The sequence below is a fragment of the Nicotiana sylvestris genome, chromosome 9 (genome assembly GCF_000393655.2).
Source record: "Nicotiana sylvestris chromosome 9, ASM39365v2, whole genome shotgun sequence".
NCBI classification, from domain to species: Eukaryota; Viridiplantae; Streptophyta; class Magnoliopsida; order Solanales; family Solanaceae; genus Nicotiana; species Nicotiana sylvestris.
In genome coordinates, this window is record NC_091065.1 from 77,167,636 (window position 1) to 77,194,756 (window position 27,121).

At 39.1% G+C, this 27,121-nt stretch overlaps 2 protein-coding genes across 2 annotated transcripts; one reads left to right on the top strand and one right to left on the bottom strand.

Moving 5' to 3' along the window:
* Nucleotides 1–78: 78 nt before the first annotated feature.
* On the bottom strand, nucleotides 79–1,806 carry LOC138877797 (uncharacterized). The gene is made up of 3 exons (XM_070157437.1): nucleotides 1,531–1,806; nucleotides 808–1,473; nucleotides 79–603 (listed from the first exon to the last, which is right to left on the bottom strand). Exons 1-3 carry the CDS (start codon nucleotides 1,804–1,806, stop codon nucleotides 79–81), a joined length of 1,467 nt encoding a protein of 488 aa, XP_070013538.1.
* Nucleotides 1,807–10,010: 8,204 nt separating this feature from the next.
* On the top strand, nucleotides 10,011–13,856 carry LOC138877798 (uncharacterized). Its single transcript, XM_070157438.1, has 6 exons — nucleotides 10,011–10,352; nucleotides 11,525–11,727; nucleotides 11,772–12,080; nucleotides 12,360–13,053; nucleotides 13,101–13,529; nucleotides 13,644–13,856. Exons 1-6 carry the CDS (start codon nucleotides 10,011–10,013, stop codon nucleotides 13,854–13,856), a joined length of 2,190 nt encoding a protein of 729 aa, XP_070013539.1.
* Nucleotides 13,857–27,121: the final 13,265 nt, after the last annotated feature.

Sequence of the window (27,121 nt, forward strand, 5' to 3'; positions counted from 1 at the left end):
CCAGTCATATGTTTTGAGAAGCCACTATCCATATACCATATTTGGCTCCTACCTTTCACTTGGACCTGCAAAAAGAAATCAGGGGTTAGTCTTAGGAACCCAAACTGGTTTGGATCCCTTTCTATAGGCAAAAGGATGAATCAGATTCCTTCTTGCCCACCCAGGCAACTTGTTTTTCTCTTGAACAAAGACTTTGTTCTTTTGACTGGCTTTTTCTTTTGCATTACATTCATTTTTGTAATGGCCAGCCTTGACACAGTGTGTGCAGATTTTATTTTCAGGAAGAGTGAGGTACTTGCTTCTAGAGTCCCATTTTGGAGCTTGAGTCTCATAGCCAAGTCCTCTTTTGTTGCTACTGTGATGCTCTTGCAGCCAAGAGAGTGCATCAGAAGCCTTGTTCCACTTGCAAGTTCTGTCTAGTTCATGTTTCACCTTTCCTAGATCTTCCTTCAGGACTTTGATGAGTTCATCTTTCATTTTTCCCAAGTTTTCTTCTAGAGTGAGATATGTGTGATCAGCTTTCTTCTTTCCTATTCCTAGTTTAAGTTTTAAGTTTTCAGACCTAAGTTCTAGGACACTGTTATCAAGTTCAAGAACATGGTTCTTCAACTCAGCATTTGTGTTATCACTCTCATTAGCCCTAGACTCTAGACTTTTGCATTTTGCTTTTAGGATCACACATTCCCTAGACATAACTTTTTTCTCATTGTTAATTATCTCAGACTCATCAATGAAGTCTAGTAGTAGCTCAACCAACTTTTCTTTAGACAAAAATTTAATCTTATTTTTGAGATGAAGGATACTTACCTCTTGTTCATCATCTGATTCTCCGATGGCCATCAGTGCTTGCTCTTCTTCAGCTTCATCTTCTGAATCTTCATCTGAAGTTTCTCCCCAAGCAGCAACCATAGCCTTGGTTGAAACTTTGTTCCTTTTTGGTTGAACCTGTTCCTTCTTCCTGTTCCTTCGTTCAGCCCTTTCTTTCTTCCATTCAATTTCCCATTGAGGGCAGTTTTTGATCATGTGATCAGTCTTACCACACTTGTAGTAACCCTCATTGGTCTGTTTCTTAGGAGCTCTTGACTTGTTGAAGGTTGTACCTCTTGAAGAACCCTTTCCTCTCATCAGGTACTTTTCGAATTCTCTAGTGATCATAGCCATCTCATCATCTTCCAGATCTGAACCTTCAGCAATTTTGAGAGCTAGGCTTCTCTCCTTCTTGGGTGTATCCATCTTCATGGTTTGCCTCCTCAGTTCATAAGCAGTAAGATTTCCAATTAGTTCATCCAGTCTGGGAGTAGCAATATTCTTGGATTCCTGAATAGCCATGATTTTGCTTTCCCATGAGACTGGCAGAACCCTTGTCAGGATTTTCTTAACCTTGTCTTCTTCAAGAATAATCCTTCCAAGGCATTTAAGTTCATTTGTCAGTGTAGTGAACCTAGTATACATCTCTTGGATAGTTTCTCCTTCCTTCATAGTAAAGTTCTTATATTAAGAATACAGTAGTGTTCCTCTGAATCTTTTCACTTGAGGTGTTCCTTCATGAGCCACTTGCAAAGTGTCCCATATCTCCTTGGCAGTAGTACAACTTTGGATTCTACTGTACTCATCTGGACCTAGTCCACACACAAACCATTTCTTGGCCTTAGCATTTTTCTCCCACTTTTTTAGGTCTTCAGCAATGCAGTCAGCCCTTGTCTTTGGCACAACCACTCCTTCCTCATTTTTCATTGTAGTTGCCAAAGGACCATCAGTGACTATGTCCCAGAGTTCATAGTCTTCTTCTATGATGTGATCCTTCATCCTGTTCTTCCACCAACATTAGTACTGTCCATTGAATAGTGGAGGCCTGACAGTGGATTGCCCTTCCCAGTTCCCAAGTGGTGCATTCATGTTGATCTTTTCCTAAGGTGTTAGCCTCTTCAAGGATAACCTGCTCTGATACCAATTGATGTTCTAAATATCAATACCACACAAGAAAGGGGGGGGGGTGATTTGTGTGGTACCTAATTTTTCGATCTAGAAGAACCTGGTTCTTCTAGGTGTTCTAACTACTGCTGTTGTGGAATTAAAAGTACATAAAATAAAGAACAAAGAGATTTTTATGTGGAAAACACCTGGCTCAAAAGGTGAAAAAACCACGACCTACTACTCAGTAGGATTTTCCCAAACATCCACTAAAATCACTGAGCCAAAACATCATTTACAAAACTCTTTGTAAACCTAAGGATTAACTCTAATCCTTGTGTAGCACACAGCCTCAACTGTTGCGACACCTTCGAGGAGTATATTTCCTACTGGCGTGAGGAGAATGTGATATATAGTTATTTTCTCCGGATGAAATCAAATAGAAAGTTCTTGGCTAATTGAGTATGTAGTTGCTTGTGACTCAGAGTCGATTATAAAGTTCTCGTATTTTTCATATGATTACATTGTATATCCGTTGTATTGTGTGGGATCGAGATTGGCATGTGCAAGGTCACGATTCGATTTTGAAGGGAAGGACATAAATTCTTAGGTAGCATGGATGGTTTCAGATGACTAGGTAAATGACATTACTATTTGGTATGGTTTGATGAGTGTATACATTTCAGAAGGGGCAATGTGTTTTGATTTATGGATTCTTCATTGGTATTACGGCTCTCTCCTAGTTGATCGACGACTGATATTCAAATTTTTCTATGTGGCACGAATGAATTTTAGAAGTATTCCTCATGGGATGATCGTGTATGAGAGATGTGTTAGATATTCGGGCGGTGGAGTTGGGATCAGATATGGTGATTTGTGTGCTCTATGGATTTGGAGACTGGGAGTTCTCATGAGCATATTATTTCATGGTTATGGACTATGAAGTTGTGGCAGAGGCTAGCCAGATGACAGTATGTGTTATGCTTCAGTCATTGTGGACTTTCGGAGGGTTATTTATCTATTTTTGGGTGATTAGAGTTGATTTGGGGGTCCATTGGTTGGCTCCATACTACTATTGTTGAGGGTGTGCCATTCGGTTGTTGTTGAGCTTATTCGTGTTCTGAAATGATCTATGAGTTACTCTTCTATGCTATGAGGAGTTTTGATTTGTTGGTTATATGCACATACGGTGTAGTTCTATTAGGGTCTTGTAGCAGAATTTGAGCGAGAAGAGTATTGGGTATTGCTTGATTGATGGCGTATTGGTTATGCACTTTCCAGTTTTGTGTGGCGTTGTGTCATTTGCTTCTCCATGGTTATGGTAATGCACTTTGGGTGCTTAATGTCAAATTTTGCGTGGTTATTGATTTTGAGCAAGGTGGTTCGAGGTATATAATATGGACCAGCGTTTGGATGGGTCACGCATTGTAGCGGATTTATGTTGAGACATGATCCTTTGTGTTAGATTCGTGTGTTTTGGTTATACAATGTGTGATAGGTTCTTAGCATTGCGTTGTGGTGGTGCCTGTTGATCTTGCGAGACATTTCTCTCGTCTGAGTCATTTTTCAGGATTGAGTACATTTGGAATGTTGCTTATTGGTGCACGAGTTGCGACTTTAGATTGTATTGATGTGTCATGTCACTAGAGTGGTCATGTTGGATGAGATGGGGTCATTGGACCTTGAATGAATACTATTGTAATTGATTACAATGTGGTTGGAAGAATAATATCGAATGTCGGCTTAGATCTGTTGTACACAAAGGCTTTAGAATGAGGTTTTGTTTGACATGAGGTTTATTACCAGTATTAGGTTGTTTTGAGCAGCTACTATGATCGGAAATTTTCCTACGATTATGCCAGTCGTGTGGTATGTCGGGTGATTACATTTTGGGTTGTGGTTATGGCTTGATCCATCTTGTTCAAACTTATGTAGTGTGTAGATGCGAAGTTCGGGTCTTGTAGTAAATTTCAGATATTGGAAATAAGATTCTGTGGTTTATGGATTAAGGTTAAAGTAATGATCTTTAGTTATGTTGTGTTGTCGGGCATTTATGGAATAGGGTGACGTGGGATCACCCTCGGGTATGTATGTTGATACCCAATTTTTCCCTCATATATTTTAAATATGTATATATATTTTTAAAAATAGTGCACATGCATTTACAAACATGCACAAGTATTTCTATAATTTTTAAAGCTTTATATCAAGTTATTTCTGCATTTTTATATATACAAATATCCAATAATTATCCCTCATATCATTTTTATAATGATTTAATCATCTAAATTTATCATTTATGCCCATATAGTGCTTAAATATCTTAATTGTATTTTTTATAATTACATTTGCATTTTAAGGCTAGAATTGCATATTTCGCAATAATAGCCCATATATATGCATAATTACTTTATTTAAATGAAAATGACTTTTTTATATTTTTATAATATTAAGTAATTATTTTAAATCATTTTCATTCATAAATAATTTTTCATCATTTATTAACTATTTTATAAATTATTTTTATTAATTAAGTGGGTATTTAAAACATAGCCCTTTTCAATTAAATTTTCGGACCCCACTCCAATAACTAATCAGCCCAATTATCCTAACCCACAACCCAAATACCATACCCGTCCATAACCCGCCCCAACCTAAATTTAATCCTGGAAATTGATCTCAGAATATCAATGATCCAAGATTAGCTTTCCTTTTTAGTTACACCAACCCCTGAACCCTATCCCCCCATTTTTCCAATCTGCCGTCCTTCAATCCCCTTTTTTCCTATCTTCTCTCTCACCCCCTTCTAACCTAGCCCGTCGTCACTGATATCCCCTTGATTCATGGGGTTTTCCTTCGATTTCATGCCCTATCCGGCCACATCTCTCTACTGGTTGTATGATTTTCATGTTACTTGAGGATAATCTCAAGAGATTCGAACTAGATTTGGTTCAAAGTCTCTCATTTCTCGATTAATCCGTCTATGTTCACTCCGATATCTGTAAGTACTGATATTTTCGTGTTTTTATGGTTTCAAATCTCTAGTTCAAACTAGATTTGATTCACCTCTGTTTATTTCCATGAACCTAGCTATTTCTGGTTGAATCCGTTTAGATCTATTTAGATGTGAAGTGGTTTTGAGTTTGTTTGGTATTTTTCCCTTAAGATTTTTTGTTTTTACTATTATTATTAACCGATTTTATTTTACCCTAAAAGCTAGGGTTTTGATTTCTAATGGGTTTTCTGCAAAAAATGTTTAACATTTAAATGTTTCCAACACTGGTTTTCTTATTTACTTTTTCGACTGATTTTTACTTGAGTTTTATCTCTATGTCTTTGATATGTCTTAGGGTTTCAATTATTCGACTATTTATTATACTGTTTTGCCTGTTTACCTTCAACTCTGTCAATTAAGTGTTAATGGATTTACTTACCTAAATTAGGGTTTGAATTTAGTACTCGTGTTTCCTTATTAAGTTCTTACTTGTTCTTACCTTAATTATGTACCCGTATTACTAGCTGATTTTGTGTTCTGACTTCTAATTGATTGCGAAATCAGTTCTTACTTTATTTGACCCCATTCTTAAATAATTGATTATGTGTGAGATTTTCCTTAAATTAAGTGATAGTTATTTGATTTTGTCCTCTTAATTGATTCATACTGACCGTAATCTATTGATTAACTGATTTTCATACCTTATTTGTGTGTAATTGATTTTGTACCTTATTTATTTTACTCTACTGTATGCTATAAAAGGCCCTTCCCTTGTCCTGATTTTAGATACACTTAGACACTTACACGCTTTATAACTTCCTCACTGAACAACTTTTTACAGCTTAAAAACTCTCAAGCTTTCTGTTCTCTCAAAAAACTGAAGTTCTCTCTTTCTATTATTTTGATTTGTTGCACTATTTGGCCGGCTAAAAGCCAAGGCTAGATTCTCTGGATTCAAATTGTCATTGCATTCCTATTTACTTCTTTCTCAACTGGTATGCTTTAACTCATGTTATCCTATTCTGTTCTATGTGCTTATTTGGTTAGTTTATTTCAAAACCTCAGCATGATTCTATTTGCTATATGACTATATGATTCCACTTAGTGATAATACTAGACTAGGTTATCTCCAATAATGTAAAACCCTGTCCAATTCAACTGTATGTTCCCTGTTCTGACCATTGCTAGATACTGCAAGCATGTAATGTGTGGCTAATTCTATCTGCTAGTTCAAGTGTCCTTGCTTTTTTTTTGTGATTACTTTAAATGCTAGTATGAATATCTAGTCTGAACAAATATCAACTTGTTTGAATTATATACTGAACATGAGTTTTGTTTGTTCTTTGGTGCAGTTCTGTTACTGTTATGTATGCACTGGTTTCTAAATTTTCCCTTATGAAAATTAGCTATTTTCTAAAACTATCCCCTTACCCTCTATGTATTGGTTTTCAAACTTATACTCTTAGTTATCTAGGTTCCTACCACCCCCAGTGTGAGCACTGCCTAAGGTTCTTGAGACTCCTCTGAACTCTGACACATTAGGGCTGGTCTTCCAATCTTTTATGAACTGTTTCTTTAAGTGCAGTCTTGGTGTGAGCAGCTGTAATAATCTCTGTAATAAATAGATCTAGGATCATTAGTAAAAGCTGTAGGGGTGTTTCTATATCTTTGTTTAACACTCGGGTAGAAATCTCGCCTATAGGTTTATTGTGTTGATTATGTGAATGTTACTACTCGTTTAGATATCCTGCCTATAGGATGTTTTCTTACTATTTGTGGCTCTGCATTTCACATTTTTGGAATACTAGAGACACTGCCTATAGGCCTTTTGTTAATTCTGCATTAGAAATCCATGTTCATAGGATCCACATATATCTCAACGTGCATTAGTGATCATGTATATAGGGTTTTATTTGTATGAATTAATAAATTTTCTTGGCAATTTGCTTAAAACTTCTGCCCACATGTGATTAATAGATACCATGCCTATAGGAAATAAAAATCAGTTTCAACTTAGATACCATGCCAATAGGAATAAAAGGAATTAGTTTCAAAACCTAGAAATCATGTCTATAGGATTTAAACTAATAGATGCCATGCCTATAGGGTGAAATCAGTTAGTAAACTTAGAGATCATGTTTATAGGAGTTTAAATCAAGTCAACACTTAGAAATCATGTCTATAGGAGTAAAATTAATTCTGCAACTTAGAAAGCATGCCTATAGGATCTAAAGAGATAAAACCTGTCTTTACGAGTTAAAATCAGTAATTCGCTTAGAAACCATGTTATAGGTCTATAATTAACAGTTGTAGATACCATGCCTATAGGATTCTATTAATCACTTAGGCAAATCTGTAAGGTTACTAATGATTCTGGGGTCTAAAACTGTGATATCTTACTTTCTGAAAATGCCCAGATTCAAGGCTTAATAAAATCAGTAGGCAAATTGATAGGTCCCGATGCTCGCCTTAATAAACTGCTTCTTTATATTCTGTTTTGCTCATCTAGATATCCTGCCTATATGATCCTAAATTAATGAAATTTGCTGATTGAATTGCATGCATTTGTTGTCTACTTGTGGAGGTCAATGTGAGCCCTAGCCCCTATTTGTTTTTACATGAAGTCCTATCTGAATTTTGTTTGTCGCTTAGCTTTTTCTCATTTTAAGGAACATATGTCAGTCTAGAACCACCTTAAATAGAGGTCCTAAATACCTCCAGGATCATAGGTAAGGGACGGTTAGTGCACGCACAAGGCGCGAGTTAGAAGCTATTAGAACGCTTAGGTAACAACTAAAAGATAGTAATTGGGTAGTAAAGGAAATGATAGCCCATGCGCTAATGCTATGAGTAAAACCCCGACTTGAGGGAGTTGCAAAGCATTGCATGGAATGATCTTATAGGCTAAAAAACTTAGGACCACCCCTATACTCCTATGTAGAAAATAAGTTGAATATTGTATTTATCCAAATTATTTTCTTCCCTTTAAGACTAATTCGCTTAATTTAAGTTCGGTCGGGACCCATCGTTGTAGACATCGAGGGGTGCCTAGCACCTTCCCTTCAAGGTAATTTCGAGCCCTTACCCGTTCTCTAGTGATGTAAACTAGTTTCATGAGTTAACTACTCTATATGACCTAACGCACCTTAATCCATTAGGTAGTGACTCTTCAAATCCTTTACTCCGTCCCAAAAGGAAGAGAGTTGTCCCAAAAAATGTCGAAACCCGATTTCGCGAGAAAAAGGGGGCGCGACAGCATGGCGACTCTGCTGGAGATATCTTTAGGCTCTTACCATAATGAACTTGTCTGTAAATTAGTCTTTAAGCATGTCTTTATTATTCTGTTAATACTTGCACACCCCTGCCCATTCTACGTGAATTTCTTTATGATTTCCTTCCCCTGCTTTATCACTTTTACTGTGGAAACTAACTTGTCTATTTGTTTTTCTTTTCTTAAATGTCTTTACAATTATTAAATACCACATTTTATCATTATTCATGCAAATTATTGAAACGTGTTATTTTCTTTTTACATAACTCCATGCTCAATATCATATTCCACTCGTGCGTACTAATACCATAGCGACACTTGATGAGTGTCTGCGCTCTTCCTAAAATCACCCTTTAAATTCGGAAAGGCTTATTTGTGGTAAAACTAGTCGATCAGCGGTGCGGTCAATGGTTCCGTGCCTTTCCCCCTCAAGTTGTCCGCTTGAGGGTACTAGTCTAAATTTCTATAGAAACCTTGCTCTGATAAATAACTGTACATGCATCATGGTCAAATCTAGCTGAGGTTAATATGTTGTCCACATAATAACCCCCTAAGAAAGCCTTGTCCAAAGTCCACCGGGATTTCCATAATCCCAATGGACGCAATCATGATATGTGTATTATTTGGAGAGATAAATGCCGACATGCTAATCATTAATGTGTAAGTAGTCGAATCTGGAGGGGGAAAGAGTTTAACTTTGTTTATTTTGTAGAAAAAAAGTCACGAAGTCCCCAGGTTCGGCATGGTCTGAAGTATATCACCGCTGTTGATGGACTGGTGGGAAAATCTTTCTCCAAGCAATAAAAACCATGTGAAAAGGGTTCTTGGAAATTTACCTTCTTTATTGGACATCCAACCAAACAACATACTGATCGAAGCTGCTACTATGTTCTGGGACGGATAAAGAGCTATATTCCGTTTTGGTGACATAGAAATGACTCCCCTCTTGGAGGAAATCGGAAGATTCGCTGGATTGCCATGGGATAGTCCCGGTTTATTAGTACCAGAAAACTGCAATACTATAGGATTTCCAAAAATGATGGGTCTGAGAAAGAATGAGGAATTGGAGTGCTTGAAGAAGTCCTACATACCCTTTGACTTCCTCTATGAACGATACGAACCCAACAAATCTTACCGTATCTTTCATGATGAATTCTCCATCAATTCCCTAGGTTGGACTCATCACAGGGTTTTTGTCTTCATTGTCTGCTTTTTGGGTATGATAGTGTTCCTAAGCCAAGGGGACAGAATTCACACCAGGTTAGCCATGGTAACCAAAGCTTTAATGGAGGGAATTGAGGGACAAACCTACACTATTGTCCCGATGATTGTAGTAGACATATACCAGGCTCTAGATAGTTGCAAGAAAGGGTTCAAAAACTTTGAGGGTTGTAACTTGCTACTACAGATTTGGTTGTTAGAACATCTTCAGAGGGGTCAGTACCGCCAAGAGTTTCCACGGAGACCATGGAACGATCACATCGCTTTCCACCATTCTAAAAGAATGACCTTTATCCCAGATAGATTTGCACAGACAGAGAATGCTACAGAATGGGCACAGTTTTTCAACAATTTGACCGAGGACCTGGTTCACTGGATGTTCGAATGGTTCCCTACCGATGAATTCATCATCAGATCGGGGATGTTCCGCACTTGGTGTTGATTGGGTTAAGGGGAATACATCCTTATGTTCCTATCAGGGTTATGAGGCAAGCTGGTATAAAATAAGTCACACCACGAGTCTTTAAAATGAGTCATTACAGAGCCGATTTTCAGGGTGACACCATTCCATACAAATGTGAGGCCCAACACATGTGGCACTTGAAGATTATCATGGAAAAAGATACAATCGAGCTAGATCGCTATCACGCCGGTCATGTGTACTTCGATCCATCATGGTTAGAAGATAACATAGCAGGAATATTCGAGCCAAGGGTTGGTCAAGGAAACAGGGTCGTAGATGAAGTCGCTGAAGCACAAGTGAAGTATGAGAGGCTACGCAAGTGGGTCCTTGAATCCGAAGCCAAGCATCTGGAGCAACACAAGTTTGACATGGAATCAATCAATGAGTGGAAAGAAATGGCTACAAGGTCAGCAGAAAGGTTGGAGTACTTGGAGCAGGGCCTAATGAAACTGGAAGTGAAGATGAGAAAAAGGGTCGTAGATTGTCAGAATGTAGAGGGAAACGAAGGAGGACATCTATAAAGGGCATACCTGCTGCTGGACAAGCACGACATGGGGAATCTGATCGATGGAGCCAAGAGGGCCAAATATGGGGCAGGTCCCTCCGGGACCAAGTAAATTATGTTTATCTGTTTTGAGTCATTTTGGAATTCAAATGTAATAAGGCAGATGCCATTAGTAACTTATTTATTTATCATCGTTTTTAGGTTCGTCATATTTATTACATTAGTGAAATGAGGCATTTATCAGCATTAAATCTCTCCAAATCTATTTGTCGCTAGGCCTGCCTCAGGCACAACGAGGTTCCCCAAATTATGACGCAAATTTATGTTTCCGCAGTACGTGTTTAAATCCTGCAAATGCTTTTTACAATCCTTACTGACTTGTCTACCTTTTGTTTTCTTTATTTTGATTATTCCCATCCCCTAAAGTTGGTTCGCACATACTGGCATCATTAGCATATCACACCAGATCAAGAGGTCCTCCTCCTCCAAGTAATCCGAAAAGCAAGGGAAAGACTAAAATGGATAATATGAAAAGAAAACGTTGTACATGCTGAGAATGTTGAAACTTCAGACGGTCGGAGTACTCCAGCTCAAAATGATTTGGTCCTCCAATTGGAACAGAAAATACTGAAGTTGCAAGGAGAACTTGAGCAGGTCCGCAACTTGGCAAACCTTTCCCTCGCCATAAACGTCCCCGACGTTAATCAACAAAATACTCGAAACCCAGCACCTCCTCAAAATACACCAAACCAACATCCACAAAGTCCTCCTGCACCCCATCAATACGCAACTCCTCCCTAATATCCTAATCCTCCACCAATACCCACTCCCCTTCAGCACCAACATCTTCCTATTCAATACCCAAAAACCACTTACCATACTCCTCAGAATATCCCGCAACCTATCCCTGATCCACAAAACTCAACTAATGATCACCACTACACTCCAACCCCTGGCACCCACCAAAACAATCCCATATACTTGGAAAACCTACCTCACTATACTCAACCAATTACCTCATACGCTCCAGAATTTACCGAGAAGGAGCTGCTCATTAAGAACATGGTCGAAGAGCTCAAGAAGCTCACGAGCCGAGTCTAGGGTGTTGAAGGAGGCAAAGGAATTGAAGGTCTAAATTATGAGGATCTGTGCATTTAGCCAGATGTGGAACTACCGAAGGATTACAAACCTCATAAGTTTGAGATGTTTGATGGAATGGGTGACCCAAAGGTACATTTGAGGACATACTGTGATAAGCTCGTGGGAGTTGGGAAAGATGAAAGAATTCACATGAAGCTATTCATGAGGAGTCTCACAGGAGATGTCTGTCTTGGTATATCAGTCAGAATCCCAAGAAGTGGGTTAATTGGTTAAGCCTGACATCAGACTTCATGGACCTATTCAGGTTTAACATAGATAGTGCGCCGGATGTCTTCTACATACAGAATCTAAAAAAGAAACCAACGGAGACTTTCCGCGAGTATGCTACTCGATGGAGGTCTAAAGCTACAAAAGTTAGGCCGACACTAGAAGAAGAGCAGATGAGCAAATTCTTTGTTAGGGCCCAGGATCCCCAATACTATGAAAGGTTAATGGTCATCAAAAATCACAAGTTCTCCGACATCATCAAACTCGGAGAAAGGATTAAAGAAGGAATCAAGAGTGGGATGGTGACCAATTTTGAGGCATTGCAGGCTACGAACAAAGCATTACAGTTAGAGGGTATATCGAAGAAGAAAAAAGTAGGGGCAATGATGGTGGCCCAAGGCCCAAAATCTCCACTCACATACCAAACACCTCCACCTACATACCAACCCTCACCGCCCAGATATTCTCAACCCGCTACCACCTATCACACCTATAACACCCAGCCAGCCTATTACCATTCACCTCCAACCCGTCAAAACTATTAAAAACCCAGACCCAATTTTGGTCGCAGGCCACCCACATAATATACCCCTATTGCTGAACCCATTGACCAACTATATGAAAGGTTCAAGTCTATCGGATATGTCACCCCCATTCCTGCTGTTGCAATGGAAAACTCCTCCCAGTGGGTCAACCCAAACAAAACATGTGCATACCATTCTGGCATGAAAGGGCATACCATCGATGAATGCCACACTCTGAAAGATAAGATTCAAACCCTGATTGATACTAAAGTCATACAAGCAAAGGAAGCCACACCAAATGTCCGCAACAATCCCCTCCCAGATCATAGGGGTGAAGGAGTAAATATGATAGAAACTAATGAAGAATGCGATCCTGAGGGGTCGATTGGGCTTATTCAGGATGGTGATGACCCTAAACCTGCAGTCACACTCACTCCTATTATGGTACAGATACAGCTGCCAGTCGAAGTTGAGGTAGCCACATCGGTCTCATTTGAAATTAAAGCAATAACACCTGTGACTACACCAGCTCTATTTGAAGTAGAAATATCCACACCCTTCACTGTGACAATAGCACCCACACCTCCTTTCAAGTCCAATGCCATACCCTGGGATTACGTTGCTGAAGCTAGGAGAAAGGGAAAAGAAAAGATGGACAAATCTAGTGCCACACAGGGGATGACCAGAACTGGAAGGATCTATATACCCGAAAATTTGGGAGGAACAAGAAATGAAGCTGCTACCAAACAACCCATCATTGAAACTGGTCTAGACAATCTTTGGAGGAAAGTACAGGCAAGAGAATACTCTGTCGTTAATCATTTGAACAAGACTCCCACCAGATATCCATCATGTCACTATTGCAAAATTCTGAGGTGCATAGGAGTGCTCTGATGAAGTTGTTGAATGAAGCTTATGTACCCAACAACATTACCAGTGGAGAGATGGCCAACATGGTAGGGCAAGTACTGGAGAGAGACAAGCTCACCTCCCACGAAGATGAACTACCACCTAAAGGATTAAGTTACAACATGGCACTGCATATCACAGTACAGTTTGAGGACAAATTCATCACCAAAGTCTTAATAGATAGGGGTTTAAGCCTAAACATTTGTCCATTGACTACTCTGAAAAGGTTGGGCAAATATTTCCATGAGATACGAGAAGGGAGTATGAACGTGACGGCATTTGATGGGTCTCAAAGGGCCACGATTGGGGAGATTAACCTTTATCTGCAGATCGACCTGGCTTGGTTCGATGTTGAGTTCCAAGTATTAGACATATATACTACATACAATCTTCTATTGGGACGACCTTGGATACATGCCGCTGGGGCTGTGGCTTCCACGCTACACTAGGCCGTAAAGTTCGAATGGAACTATCAGGAGGTAATCATTCACGGAGATGGAAGTAACCCCATTTACACCAGTCAAATTGTCCCGGTTGTCGAGAATAGAAGAAGGTTGGGTGGAGAAACTTATCACCGCATTGAGCGTGTTAATGCAATTGAGAAAGATAAGTGGTGGAGTAACAAAATAGAAAGCATACTAGCATGGTCTGGGTATGAACCCGGCAAAGGTCTTGGGAAGAAACTCTAGGGCATTACCAAACTGATACAGTTGATACATAACAACACAACTTTTGGGTTGGGATATCCATACACCTGGCAAGAATATAATGATTGGTCGCCACCATGCCTTGGTCCTTATTATCCTCCCGAGCAGCCAATGCCACATCTGAGTCAGACTTTTCACCAGGCCGACACAATATGGGGATCTGCAGAGGAGGAAGTTTTGGCTGGGTTGAAGAACTTGTTTCTAGAAGATGAGAATATAGATTGCAATGTGATAGTTGAGGAAAAGGAGGAAGAAGGCCTCACCATTCAAACCGTGGAGAAGGGAGCTGTTCTCAGGAATCGGACTGCCGCACCATCCCGGGCCCGTCGAGTTCCTAAGTAGCTTAGAAATTAGCCTGACTTGTTTTAATAGCCATTTTAGGCATTTAAGATATTTTCAGTATTTTATTTTAAAGACGCATTTTGTTTTGAAATATTTGCTCGAGTCATCAAGCCGTACTTGTTTTGGATATTTTCAAAATTTAATTAATGCATTGTTATTTAGTATTTATTATTATCTTTTACATTTTTTCTTCTACAATATTATTATTACTTTTCCTAATGAACCGATGACAATGACATGTAATGAGACAACCAATATAAGGATAGTGACTCAGAAGAAGAGGATGAAATACCTGAGGAAGTTGTCAGAGAAGTTGAGAATTTTGACAACAAACATAAGTCCAATTTGGACGAAACCGAGGCAATCAATTTGGGAGACGCCGAAACCGTCAAGTAGACCCGCATAAGTATTCATCTATCACCGTCAAAAAAGGAGGAATATACTCATTTCCTGAAAGAATATGAGGATATTTTTGCATGGTCATATGATGACATGACGGGCCTGAGCACATCGATAGTAGCTCATAAGTTGCCCACCAATCCAATGTGTCCGCTGGTAAAGCAGAAGCTCAGAAAGTTCAAACCAGACATGAGCCTAAAAATCAAGGAAGAAGTCACTAAGTAGATCAAAGCCAAAGTCCTCCGGGTAGTTGAGTACCCAACTTGGTTAGCCAACAGCGTACCAGTTCTGAAGAAAGATGGGAAAGTCAGGGTATTTGTCGGCTATTGGGATTTAGACAGAGCAAGTCGCAAGGATGATTTCCCACTGCCAAATATACATATTCTGATCGACAATTGCGCCAAGCATGAACTCCAATCCTTTGTAGATTGCTTCGCGGGTTATCATCAGATTTGGATAGACAAAGAAGACGCAGACAAAACAACCTTCATTATACCGTGGGGAGTGTACTGCTACAAAATGATGTCATTCGGTCTAAAGAATGCTGGGGATACCTACATGAGAGCCATGGCGACCATCTTCCATGATATGATACACAAGGAAATATAGGAGTATGTTGATGATGTCATCATCAAATTCAAGAGGGCCACTGATCATACAGCAGACTTGATGAAGTTTTTTGACAAGCTACAAAGGTACAATTTAAAACTGAACCCTGCAAAATGTGCATTCGGGGTTCCTACAGGAATATTATTGGGATTCATCGTCAGCCGCTGAGGAATCGAGTAGGACCCGTCAAAAGTGAAAGCTATCCAAGAATTACCACCACCAAAGAGCAAGAAGGACGTGATGAGCTTCCTGGGGTGCCTTAACTACATCAGCCACTTCATAGCACAGTCCAAGGTAATATGTGAACCCATCTTCAAAATGTAAAGGAAAGATGCTGAAACCAGTTGGACTGAAGATTGTCAAAGGGCTTTTGATAAAATTAAGGAATACCTGTCCACGCCACCAGTCCTAGTCCCACCGGAACCTAGAAGACCTTTAGTACTCTATTTGTACGCACTAGATGGGGCTCTCGGCTATGTTTTGGGACAACATGATGAGACAGGAAGAAAGGAGCAAGCCATATATTACTTGAGTAAGAAGTTCACACCTTACGAAGCACAATATTCTTTGCTAGAACACACTTGTTGTGCTTTGACATGGACATCTCAGAAATTGAGGCATTACTTCTGTGCCTATACCACATACCTCATATCCAGGATGGACCCTCTGAAGTACATCTTTCAGAAGCCCATGCCTACCGGGAAGTTAGCTAAATGGCAAATATTGTTAAGTGAGTTCGATATCATCTATATAACTCAGAAGGCAGTCAAAGGACAAGCATTGGCAGACCATCTTGCTGCAAAATCCTATGGGAGGAGAATACGAACCACTAAAAATGTATTTTCCTGACGAAGAAGTGTCATTCGTAGGAGATGACATAGCTGTAGCCTATGATGGTTGGAGAATGTTCTTCGACGGAGCTACTAATTTCAAAGCGTTTTTGGTATCAGAAATAGGTTAGCATTATCCGGTATCCGCAAAACTTAGGTTTCCGTGCACTAACAACATGGAAGAATATGAGACTTGCATCATGGGGCTCAATTTAGCCATCGATATGAATATACAAGAGTTGCTGGTAATTGGCGATTCGGATCTTCTGGTACATCAGGTTCAAGAAGAATGGGCTATGAAAAACACCAAGATACTACCATACTTGTATCATGTGCAAGAATTAATGAAGAGGTTCACAAAGATAGAATTCAAACATGTGCCCAAAATTCAAAATGAATTTGCAGACGCTCTGGCTACTTTGTCATCCATGATACAACATCAAGACAAGAATTTCATCGATCCTATCACGATGAGGATCTATAATCAACCGACCTACTCTGCTCATGTTGAAGAAGAAACGGATGGAAAACCTTGGTTCCATGAATCATAGAATATTTAGTAAAGGGAGAATACCTAGAACAGGCAAACCATACTCAGAAACGCAGACTACGGAGGCTGTCCAATCACTTCTTCTAAAGCGGAGGAACCCTGTATTGAAGAACTCATGATCTGGGATTGTTGAGGTGTGTTGACACAAAAGAGGCTTCCAAATTGCTCAAGGAGATACATGTCGTAACCTGCGGACCACATATGAACGGTTTTGTTCTAGCCAAAAAGATACTTAGAGCGGGATATTTTTGTATGACCATGGAAACAGATTATATCCGGTATGTCCAAAAATGCCACCAATGTCAGATACATGCAGATATGATAAGGGTACCACCAAGTGAACTCAATGTAACAAGTGCACCTTAGCCTTTTACTTCCTAGGGAATGGATGTCATCGGTCCGATCGAGCCCACTGCTCCAAACGGACACCAGTTCATTTTAGTGGCCATCAATTACTTCACAAAATAGGTAGAGGCTACATCTTACAAAGCTGTAACCAAGAAAGTCATTGCAGATTTTGTGAGAGATCGTATTATTTGTCGGTTGGGGTTCTCGAGTCTATCATCACTGATAATGCCGCCAATCTCAATAGTGATCTAATGAAAGCCATGTGTGAAACCTTCAAAATCAAGCACAAAAACTTTACAGCATACATGCCTCAAATGAACGGAGCTGTGGAAACTGCCAACAAGAACATCAAGAAGATACTAAGGAAGATAGAAGAAAATCACAAATAATGGCACGAGAAGTTACCTTTTGCCCTATTGGGATACCGTACCACAGTCCGCATGTCAACTTTGGCAACTCCCTATTTACTGGTTTATGGTACCAAAGCTGTCATTCCCACCGAGGTAGAAATTCCTTCTTTAAGGATCATACAAGAAGCCGAACATAGTGATGCAGAATGGATAAGGAGTCTCTATGAGCAATTAGCCCTCATTGATGGAAAAAGGATGAATGCAGTTTGTCATGGTCAGCTTTATCAGAACATAATGTCCAGAGCTTTCAACAAAAATTTCAGACTAAGACAATTCACACCGGGGCAGCTGGTACTGAAGGGAATCTTCCCATATCAAGATGAAGCCAAAGGAAAGTTTTCACCCAATTGGAAAGGGCCCTACATGGTTCATAGGGTACTAACAGGAGGAGTGCTCATACTTGCAGAAATGGATGGAGAAGTTTGGCCAAAACCTATCAATTCAGATGCAGTCAAGAGATACTATGTTTAGATTGTTTACATTTCCTCCTCTGATGTAACTGAACTACGCTTGACCTGATTCCCATTTAAGAGGGGATATGTAGGTAGCCCTGTGGGTTCGGTCACATCTTAATAAAATCTTCATTTCCCCAGAACTAGAAACTAGGGCAGAATTTTGAGGAGGACCCTCAAAATGCCAGAACAAGTCTAGATGACGCCATTATATGCAAGACGGTCAGAAATCGGTTAAGAAACCGGGGCAGAATTTTGAGAAGGATTCTAGAAATTCCATAGCAGATCCAACAAACTTCGTTACATGTAGAATAACCGAAGGATCACTTACTAAACTGGGACAGAATTTTGAGGAGAACCCTCAAAATTCTAATGCAGAGAAAGCCGCATGTCTCTAAAAGTGTCACAGTCATCTAATTTACTTGATACTATATACCACTATGTTTTATAAAATGATTCTATTTCATTAATAAATGCACATTTTCGAAAACTTTATTTCTGTGCCAGCTAGGTGTTACCCAGGGAAACTCAAACAGGGCCTTTAGAGCAAAGCAAAACAAGCAGACAAAGGCATGAACCAACCTCCCCGCAAAACTTACGATCTTTATTTGAATGCAGGGACGAGGAATAATCACAAGTACGTACACCTTAAAACCATTACCTTCATAACGATCGGGCCTCCAAGCGCAAATATATCTCCAGTTAAGAAATATTCTACTCCTATTTGCTATTTGTTCACTACATAAGGCTAAGCATTGCCTTCTTTTTACATGAGACTAAGCCTTGTCTCAAATCTTGCATGAGGCTAAGCCCTGCCTCCATATTTACATAAGGCTAAGCACTGCCTTCTATTTGCATGAGACTAAGCCCTGTCTCGAATCCTACATGAGACTAAGCCTTGTCTCAAATCTTGCATGAGGCTAAGCCCCGCCTTCATATTTGTATAAGGCTAAGCACTGCCTTCTCTTTGCATGAGACTAAGCCCTGTCTCAAATCTTGCATGAGGCTAATCCCTGACTCCATATTTGCATAAGGCTAAGCGTTGCCTTCTATTTGCATGAGATTTAACACTGTCTCAAATCTTGCATGAGGCTAAGCCCTGCCTCCATATTTGCATAAGGTTAAGCATTGCCTTCTCTTTGCATGAGGCTAAGCCCTGTCTCAAATCTAGTATGAGGTTAAGCCCTGCCTCCATATCTTCATAAGGCTAAGCGTTGCCTTCTCTCTGCACGAGACTAAGCCCTGTCTCGAATTCTGCATGAGAGTAAGCATTGTCTCCCTTTCTTGCATGAGGCTAAGCCCTGTCTCCCTATTTGCATAAGGCTAACCACTGCCTTCTCGTGAGACTAAGCATTGTCTCCCTCTGCATTAGTGTTGCCCTATTCTAAACTTTGCATTATATTCTTCTCTCGGGGTTAAGTTCTGCCCCCAAGCAATAACAAACTTTGTCTTGTTATTACCTCCGATATCATGTCTTGGCACTTCATGGGCTGATATATAGCCAACTTGTCCAAATGCGCCATAGTCCGAAGGCATCATCCTCATAGCCTGAAGATACCATGTCATGGCCTGAGGATCTCTCAATACTGCACATCATTATTCAAAGGCGTCATGGTTCAGAGGCATCATTTTCATGGCCCGAAAATATCATTTAATGGCTTCCAAAATCCCCTATCTCATGATTCATGGCCCAGGACGTCACGGTCTAAGGACGTCATCCTCTCCGTCGAAAGACAACCTTCATGGTCCAAAGAAGACTTGCATCATGTTTAAATTCTCGTAGTAATCTATACACTTGCACGCATCGTGTTTTAAGTTTTGTAGGAAATCCAGGAGGTAATCGTTCTTCAAACAGGAGCAACTTTCGCTCTGATTTCCACTCACACCATTTTTATCTTGCTGTTATCTCAAACATAATTGATTCTCATCAATTACTCGACTTTACCCCATGACCCTTCAGATACCTGTCCTGTGATACATCCGTTACATTTCAGATTCACATTCATGACTCCGCATAAACCCATACGTTACTGTCTTACCTAAAAGAATCAAAACATATGGTCATTCCTATAATAATTCCATCGGTTTCATTCGCCGTTGGGTCCAAAACTACACATGAACTGATTCCTGTAAAACTAGGGATATATAGGCAGCTTAGAGACCAGGGTGTGGCCTATATTTTTCAAACATCCCATTCGGTCAAAATCAGTTATCATTTCTTTACCCGACAACTCTTTCATCCTTCTCGGATAAAAGAGGGGCAGCTGTTGATACCCAATTTTCCCTCATATATTTTAAATATGCATAGATATTTTTAAAAATAGTGAACATGCATTTACAAATATGCATAAGTATTTCTATAATTTTTAAAGCATTATATCAAGTTATTTCTGCCTTTTTTTATATACAAATATCCAATAATTATCCCTCATATCATTTTTATGATGATTTAATCATCTAAATTTATCATTTATGCCCATATAATACTTAAATATTTTAACTACATTTTTTATAATTACATTTGCATTTTAAGGCTAGATTGCACATTTTGTAATAATAGCCCATATATATGCATAATTACTTTATTTTACACGAAAAATGACTTTTTATATTTTCATAATATTAAGTAATTATTTTAAATCATTCTCATACATAAATAGCATTTTTATCATTTATTAACTATTTTATAAATTATTTTTATTAATTAAATGGGTATTTAAAACATAGCCCTTTTCAATTAAATTTTCGGACCCCAGCCCAATAACTAATCAGCCCAATTATCCTAACCCACAACCCAAATACCATACCCGTCCATAACCCGCCCCAACCTAAATTTTCCTGGAAATTGATCTCAGAATATCAGTGATCCAAGATTAGCTTTCCTTTTTAGTTACACCAACCCCTAAACCCTATCCCCCCATTTTTCCAATCTGTCGTCCTTCAATCCCCTTATTTCCTCTCTTCTCTCTCACCCCCTCCTAACCCTAGCCCGCCATAACTGATATTTCCCTTGATTCATGGGGTTTTCCTTCGATTTCATGCCCTATCCGGCCTCATCTCTCTACTGGTTGTATGATTTTCATGTTACTTGAGGATAATCTCAAGAGATTTGAACCAGATTTGGTTCAAAGTCTCTCATTTCTCGATTAATCTATCTATGTTCACTCCGATATCTGTGAGTACTGATATTTTCATGTTTTATGGTTTCAAATCTCTTGTTCAAACCAGATTTGATTCACCTCTATTTATTTCCATGAACCTAGCTATTTCTGGTTGAATCCGTTTAGATCTGAAGCGATTTTGAGTTTGTTTGGTATTTTTTCCTTAAGATTTTCTATTTTTACTATTATTGTTAACCGATTTTTTTTACCTAAAAGCTAGGGTTTTGATTTCTAATGGGTTTGCTGCAAAAAAATGGTTAACGTTTAAATGTTTCCAACTATAGTTTTCTTCTTTATTTTTTCAACTAATTTTTACTTGAATTTCATCTCTATGTCTTTGATATGTCTTAGAGTTTCAATTAACTGTTTGTGTAGCTTGGCAAGCCGTCCCTTATGGATTGTTGAATCCAGCCCCTTTGTAGGGAAACTTTCGTATCTAAGGTTTAGTTTGCTTTCTTGGAGTCTCTTAATCTGTTCCTTATACTGTGGTATCGGAGCCAGCCCATCCTTTCGGAGGGAGGAACAATTTACCAAATATGTCTGAGTCATTTCCATCATCCTCTTCCCTTGCAAAAAAGAATATGTCCCCTACTCTATATAAAACCTTGTCCAAAAAATATGATTATCTCTATGAAGTAGATATCCTGCCCAATGAACAAAAGGTATCCTCCATTGAACTGCCCCTCATAAACCCCTACTCAGCTTTCGCTAAAAAAATCATTTGTACCCTAGACCCAAATTCGTTCCTTAGTCCAACACATACCAAAAGGAGTCAAAGAATATGTTGCTGCCTCAAAACTTGACAAGCATCCTATTCTTGCCACTCGAGACGAATAATTTATCACCCTTCAAATCCCGGATGATTTTTCCAGACAATGGAGAGATCATGGTTTTACCAATATACATTTTGGTGCTATCCGAATCGCTTTAACATATCATGGAAGAAAAGGTCAACCTGTTGTAGCTCGACTTCTCTTCTAGACTAGATACAAGATACTTGGAGTACCTAACATGCAAATTTGGGTACTGCAGAAGTTACCCTGAATGCTGGGACTGTCTTCATAACTATCTTTCCAAATTTCAACATGTCCTTTTATGATCCATACTTAACCAAAGCACTAAAAATCTAAGTCCAAATCCAAGGAGCCCCTCAAGCCAAAGATTCCATCCAAGCCACTCTTCATCACCAAATGGCGTGGCGAGTCCAAAATCATGCCATGGATATTTGCCTTCCCGAAGGAGAAAATGCTTTACTCTTAAATATTGATGCTACCAAAAGAAACATCATGTGCACCTAAATACCCAGACAAATTTCCAGAGATGAGCTTGTCAAAATTCTTCCTGATTCCTAGATCACAAATTATGAAAAGTTAAGGGAACCAAAGGAATCCCTGCAATCTGGTGAACCAACTTTTATTAAAAGAAGTGACAAAACCATTTGCATAAGCTTTGACCATTCCCATCTAAAAAAACCCAATAAAACCATCTTCTCTTGCCAAATGATTCAACCCAAAGATACAATAGATTTATACCTTGAACCTGAAAGAGAGTTCTTTTGGAATATACAAAGCATCATGGAAAAACATGACTGGTGTCAACATTTTGACAAAGAAGGAAAAAGAGTTTGGTGGTTCAAATGCCCCTTTACGGGACACTGCGCTTGGGATCTTGGTTGACATTCCCAGGACTGTTTAGAAGACCCAATTGGAGAATATGATGAACACCATCTACGTCACTGGGAAAGATTTGGCCTCAACAAGACCAAACAAAAAATCCAAGAAAAAAGGGAAAACCACTGAAAAGTAATTTCGAGCCAAATATGAAAGTAAAGACCCTTTAATTGGCTCATTAAGCCGTCTAGATAAATATGAATTTCTTGTCAGTTACAAACCCCAGGAATGGCGAAAATTACCAGAAAATTAACTCCAAACTGGGAAACCACACCCAAACCTAAATCACCATCAGCTCATACCCCAGAATCTAAAAAGCCACCTGAACCTAAAACATCAGCAACTCAAGAAACCACAAATCCCACACAACCATTGATGTTCATGCTAAGTCCTTCAAGCTCCAGTCATACCCAAGATTTTCCTTCACTTCAACCTTTTGAAAAGGATGGTTTAAGCCATGCTCCAAAAAATTCCTAAGAAAACATAGTGCTACCTATTGGAGAAAAACCCTCAACAAGTGACATCGAAGTAACAATGAACTGGCAATCAAAAAACTCCATCTGCCAAAACAAAGTACTGAACAACATCGACAATACTATAAAGAATGTGGCCCATACACAAAACAAAATGATGAGTGGAAACAATTGAGAAAAAGGTGGAGCAGACATCGTCTCACCATGCAAGACTGATCAAAGCCTTAGAACTAAGGCTAGTAAATTTACAATATAAAATTTGTCTGCCAAGAACTTCACTTTTCCAATTTTTCCAACAACAACAAAATTAGACGATTTCCATCAGAGAACAAATTCAACTTTTGAGAAATGACCACTTTGAGCCACAAAAGACCCCAATTTTCCCCTCAAAACCTACCTTCTTCCCTATGTCGCCACAAGCATATTTCCCACCTAAATTGGACTACACCTTTTCTATTTTTCCAACCACATTACAAAATCCAATCTCTTTCACACAACCCTTAAAAGAAGAACATGATTTTGATATTGCAAAAATGGTTTGGGAAAGGAAAGATGTTCTTGCGGCGCAAAAACAAACCAAGAAAAGGCGAGATCATGGTGAAAGTTCAAAAGGGTCCAACCCCAAAAATATGATGATTTCTGACTAGAAGGCTCCAGACCTCTATGTCTCCCAGCCAAGAAACATATCAGAAGGAGATACCCCATGGTCGGAATCTCTAAATTCATCAGACGATGAAACAATGGAAGATAGCTCTCAATCAAGCAATGAATCCACAACAAACTCTCCCGAAGACGAAGATCCCCCAATATTTGTAAACAAAGTCAAGAGACCTAGAAATATCTGAAGTCGATGAGGAACAAGAAGGTGTGACAGATGAACCAATACCAGAAAGAAGATATGAGCCCATGGAGTCAAAATCAGTTGGAACTGGTTTCCACACTTTCACCTTAGATGACGTCAAGGTTTCAAAATGGCCTCAAAAGATCCAAGATTTCTATACTTGGATGGTGACCAAAAATTTGGTGGAACGAGAAAAGTATATCATCCTTTCATAACTCACTTCATGGTTCTCAAGAATCCCCAGAGATTGGTGGAACTTACTAGGAATTCAAGACAAAAATACTTTTCTTACTTCCCAAGATTTTGCCTTCAATATCAGGATCCTACATGAAGTTTTCTGCGGTGCTACTGACCATAGACATGAGAAAATATGAAGACAACTCTTCGAGATAAAGTGTGTGTCATTCGACATAAATGACATTGACAGGCATTTTCAAAAAATGGCGAAGATATACTTCGAGATCGGTGGAGACATCATTCTAAAGCAAGTCTTTGTCTCATCCCTTACAAAGTTGTTGGCAAGCCGAACTATGACCATCATTGAAGAAAAGTTTCAGTCCATAACAATCCCACAAATTGGTTACATCAGGCAAGCTATTTTCATCACATTGGATGACATTTGGACGAAACGCTCTGCCCTAAAACAAATTATCCAACACAATCCAGTGCTGGACAAAGCATGTCGCAAATCTGACCTAGTCACTGGATCAGAATGTTCCTGCCATACATCCAGGCGACAAAGAGGATTCAAGAGGTTCAGATGGACAAGACTTCTAGACGGGAAATCAAGGTCCAAGAGACGCACAAAATATTTCAGACGTAGAAGGCCAGGAAATTTCCACAAGAAAAACATATGTTTTATTTTCCACAAGATTGAACATTTCGCTAAAAACTATCCCCAATCAAGAAGATCTGTCAAACTCCTTGAAGAGATTAAAGATTACACTGGCATACATCTCGGAAAAGAGGAAGACCTTGAATCCATATTCTCTGTGGATGATGAACCTAGTAAAGAAAATTTATTCTCTCTTGATATCTATGAAAATCAAGGCAATGATCACTACCAAATTTCAAAACTAGTAATCGAAGCCCGAGAAGAAATCAACGCTCTTGTAGTCATTCCTCAAGTAGAACTCAAAGTCTATTCATCCAAATGGGATAAACCAACTCGAGTTATTGCTTTCATCGACACTGGAGTTGCTTCCTCATTCCTAAATCCTGCTATTCTCCCTGAAGATCAATGGGTGCCACACTTTAAGGATTTTAACACTGCACCAAATGGAATCTTGACTACCACTGTCATCACAAAGCAACCGGTGACAATTGAGTTCTTTCCAAGATTGAAGTACAGAACCAAGCTGATAGGGTCTGATGTACCAGGAAAAGATCTTATTGTTGGATTCGACATTTACAAACAACTTAGAGATCAACTCCAGATCAAGGCTAACGGGATAGCTTTTAAAAAGCAGTTCAAATGTTATTCTAAGATTTCAAGGCTATTCCAAATCACCAATGACAAACAAATCAAAGAGATTGAGCAAAATCTCATTGAACATTCATGTGTTGAATCCCACAAGGATTTCATGAAGAAAGGAAAAAGCCCTTATGGAAAAACAAAGAGTTTTTTTTATCAAGCTCCCTTTTAAGAACAATGAAAACATCAATCCAACAAAAGCCAGTCATTCAGGCATGAATCAAATCATCTTCAGCTTGCAAAGAAAGAATGCGAAGAACTTTTGGAATTTGATCTAATAGAGCCGTCGGATTCACAATGGGCGTGCGAAGCATTTTATGTCAACAAAAGAGCTGAACAGACAAGAGGAACACTCAGGTTAGTCATTAATTACCAGCCACTTAACCATTTCCTCAAAGATGATAAATTCTCCATCCCAAATAAACTCACTCTTTTCTCCCACTTAGCCAAGGTCAAATATTTTTCCAAGTTTGATTTAAAATCTAGATTTTGGAAATTGGGAATCCACCTTAAAGAAAGACCCAAAACGGGATTTTGCATCCCCGATCATCACTTCCAATGGAAAGTCATGCCCTTCGGGTTGAAAATTGCACCCTCTTTGTTCCAAAAAGCCATGATAAAAATATTTCAGCCCATCCTCCATACCTCTTTATTATACATTGATGGCATCCTATTATTTAGTGATACATTGGAGAAACATGTCAACTTGCTTCGCCAATTTGAGGCATTGGTAACACGGTACGGAATCATGCTCTCAGCAAAAAAGATCGTTCTTGCTCAAAAAGAGATTGATTTTCTCATAATGCATCTTGTCCAAGGTGCATATAGTCCAGGACCCCATATATGTCAGGAACTACTCAAGTTTCCAGATACCAGCCTCACAACAAAGCAGATACAACAATTCTTGGGTGTCATAAATTACGTAAGAGATTTCATCCCAAATATCTCTACATACATTTCTCCACTCACAGAGATGCTCAAGAAAAATGCTCCATCATGGGGAAAGAAACAAGATGAAGCAGTCAGGGAAATAAAGGAGATATCTAAAAATGTCAAGTCCCTATATATCCTTTCAGATGGAAAGAAGATACTGCAAACTGATGCCAGTAATGAATATTGGAGTGTGTCCTATTTGAAGAAAATGATGGTCAGAGGAAAATATGCGGATACGCCGGTGGAAAGTTCAAAGATGTCGAGCAATATTATCACTCCACTTTCAAGGAAATTCTTGCAATAAAGAATGAAATTAAGAAATTCAATTTCTTCCTTATTCATACAGGATTTCTAATAGAGATGGATATGAAGGCCTTCCCAAAGATGATCCAGATAAATGCAAAAATTATTCCCAATCCTCAGATTCTTAGATGGGCTCAATGGTTCTCTCCATACAAGTTTCAAGTCAAGCACCTGAAAGGAAAGGATAATATTCTCGCGGATTTTCTGCCCCGATCGGAAGAATTCTCAAAAAGATTTTCCCCAGCGAAGATGATGTCAAAGCAAAAATTAATCAGCCACATCTTCATGCTTTCAAATGTACCAGGAACAAGCTCATTGAAACTAACAGATCATCCGCCAGAGTAGTTCAACCTCATGGATCCCTTTGATCCATCAATTTTAATGGAAAGAAGAACTCACTATGAGCTCCAAGTTTTCCGACAATATGGAGGATCCATTCTTAAGCCTTATGG

Bases quoted from the DNA above. Each gene is read 5' to 3' on its own strand.
- LOC138877797 (XM_070157437.1), bottom strand. From the start codon at position 1,806: ATGAAGGATCACATCATAGAAGAAGACTATGAACTCTGGGACATAGTC. The intron at 1,474-1,530 runs GTGAAAAGATTC...TTTACTATGAAG, and splicing joins CTCATGAAGGAACACCTCAA to GAAGGAGAAACTATCCAAGA. The intron at 604-807 runs GTAAGTATCCTT...GCTGAGTTGAAG, and splicing joins AATCAGATGATGAACAAGAG to AACCATGTTCTTGAACTTGA.
- LOC138877798 (XM_070157438.1), top strand. From the start codon at position 10,011: ATGGAAAAAGATACAATCGAGCTAGATCGCTATCACGCCGGTCATGTG. The intron at 10,353-11,524 runs GTAGAGGGAAAC...CTGTGCATTTAG, and splicing joins GGGTCGTAGATTGTCAGAAT to CCAGATGTGGAACTACCGAA. The intron at 13,530-13,643 runs GTATTAGACATA...TGGAACTATCAG, and splicing joins GGTTCGATGTTGAGTTCCAA to GAGGTAATCATTCACGGAGA.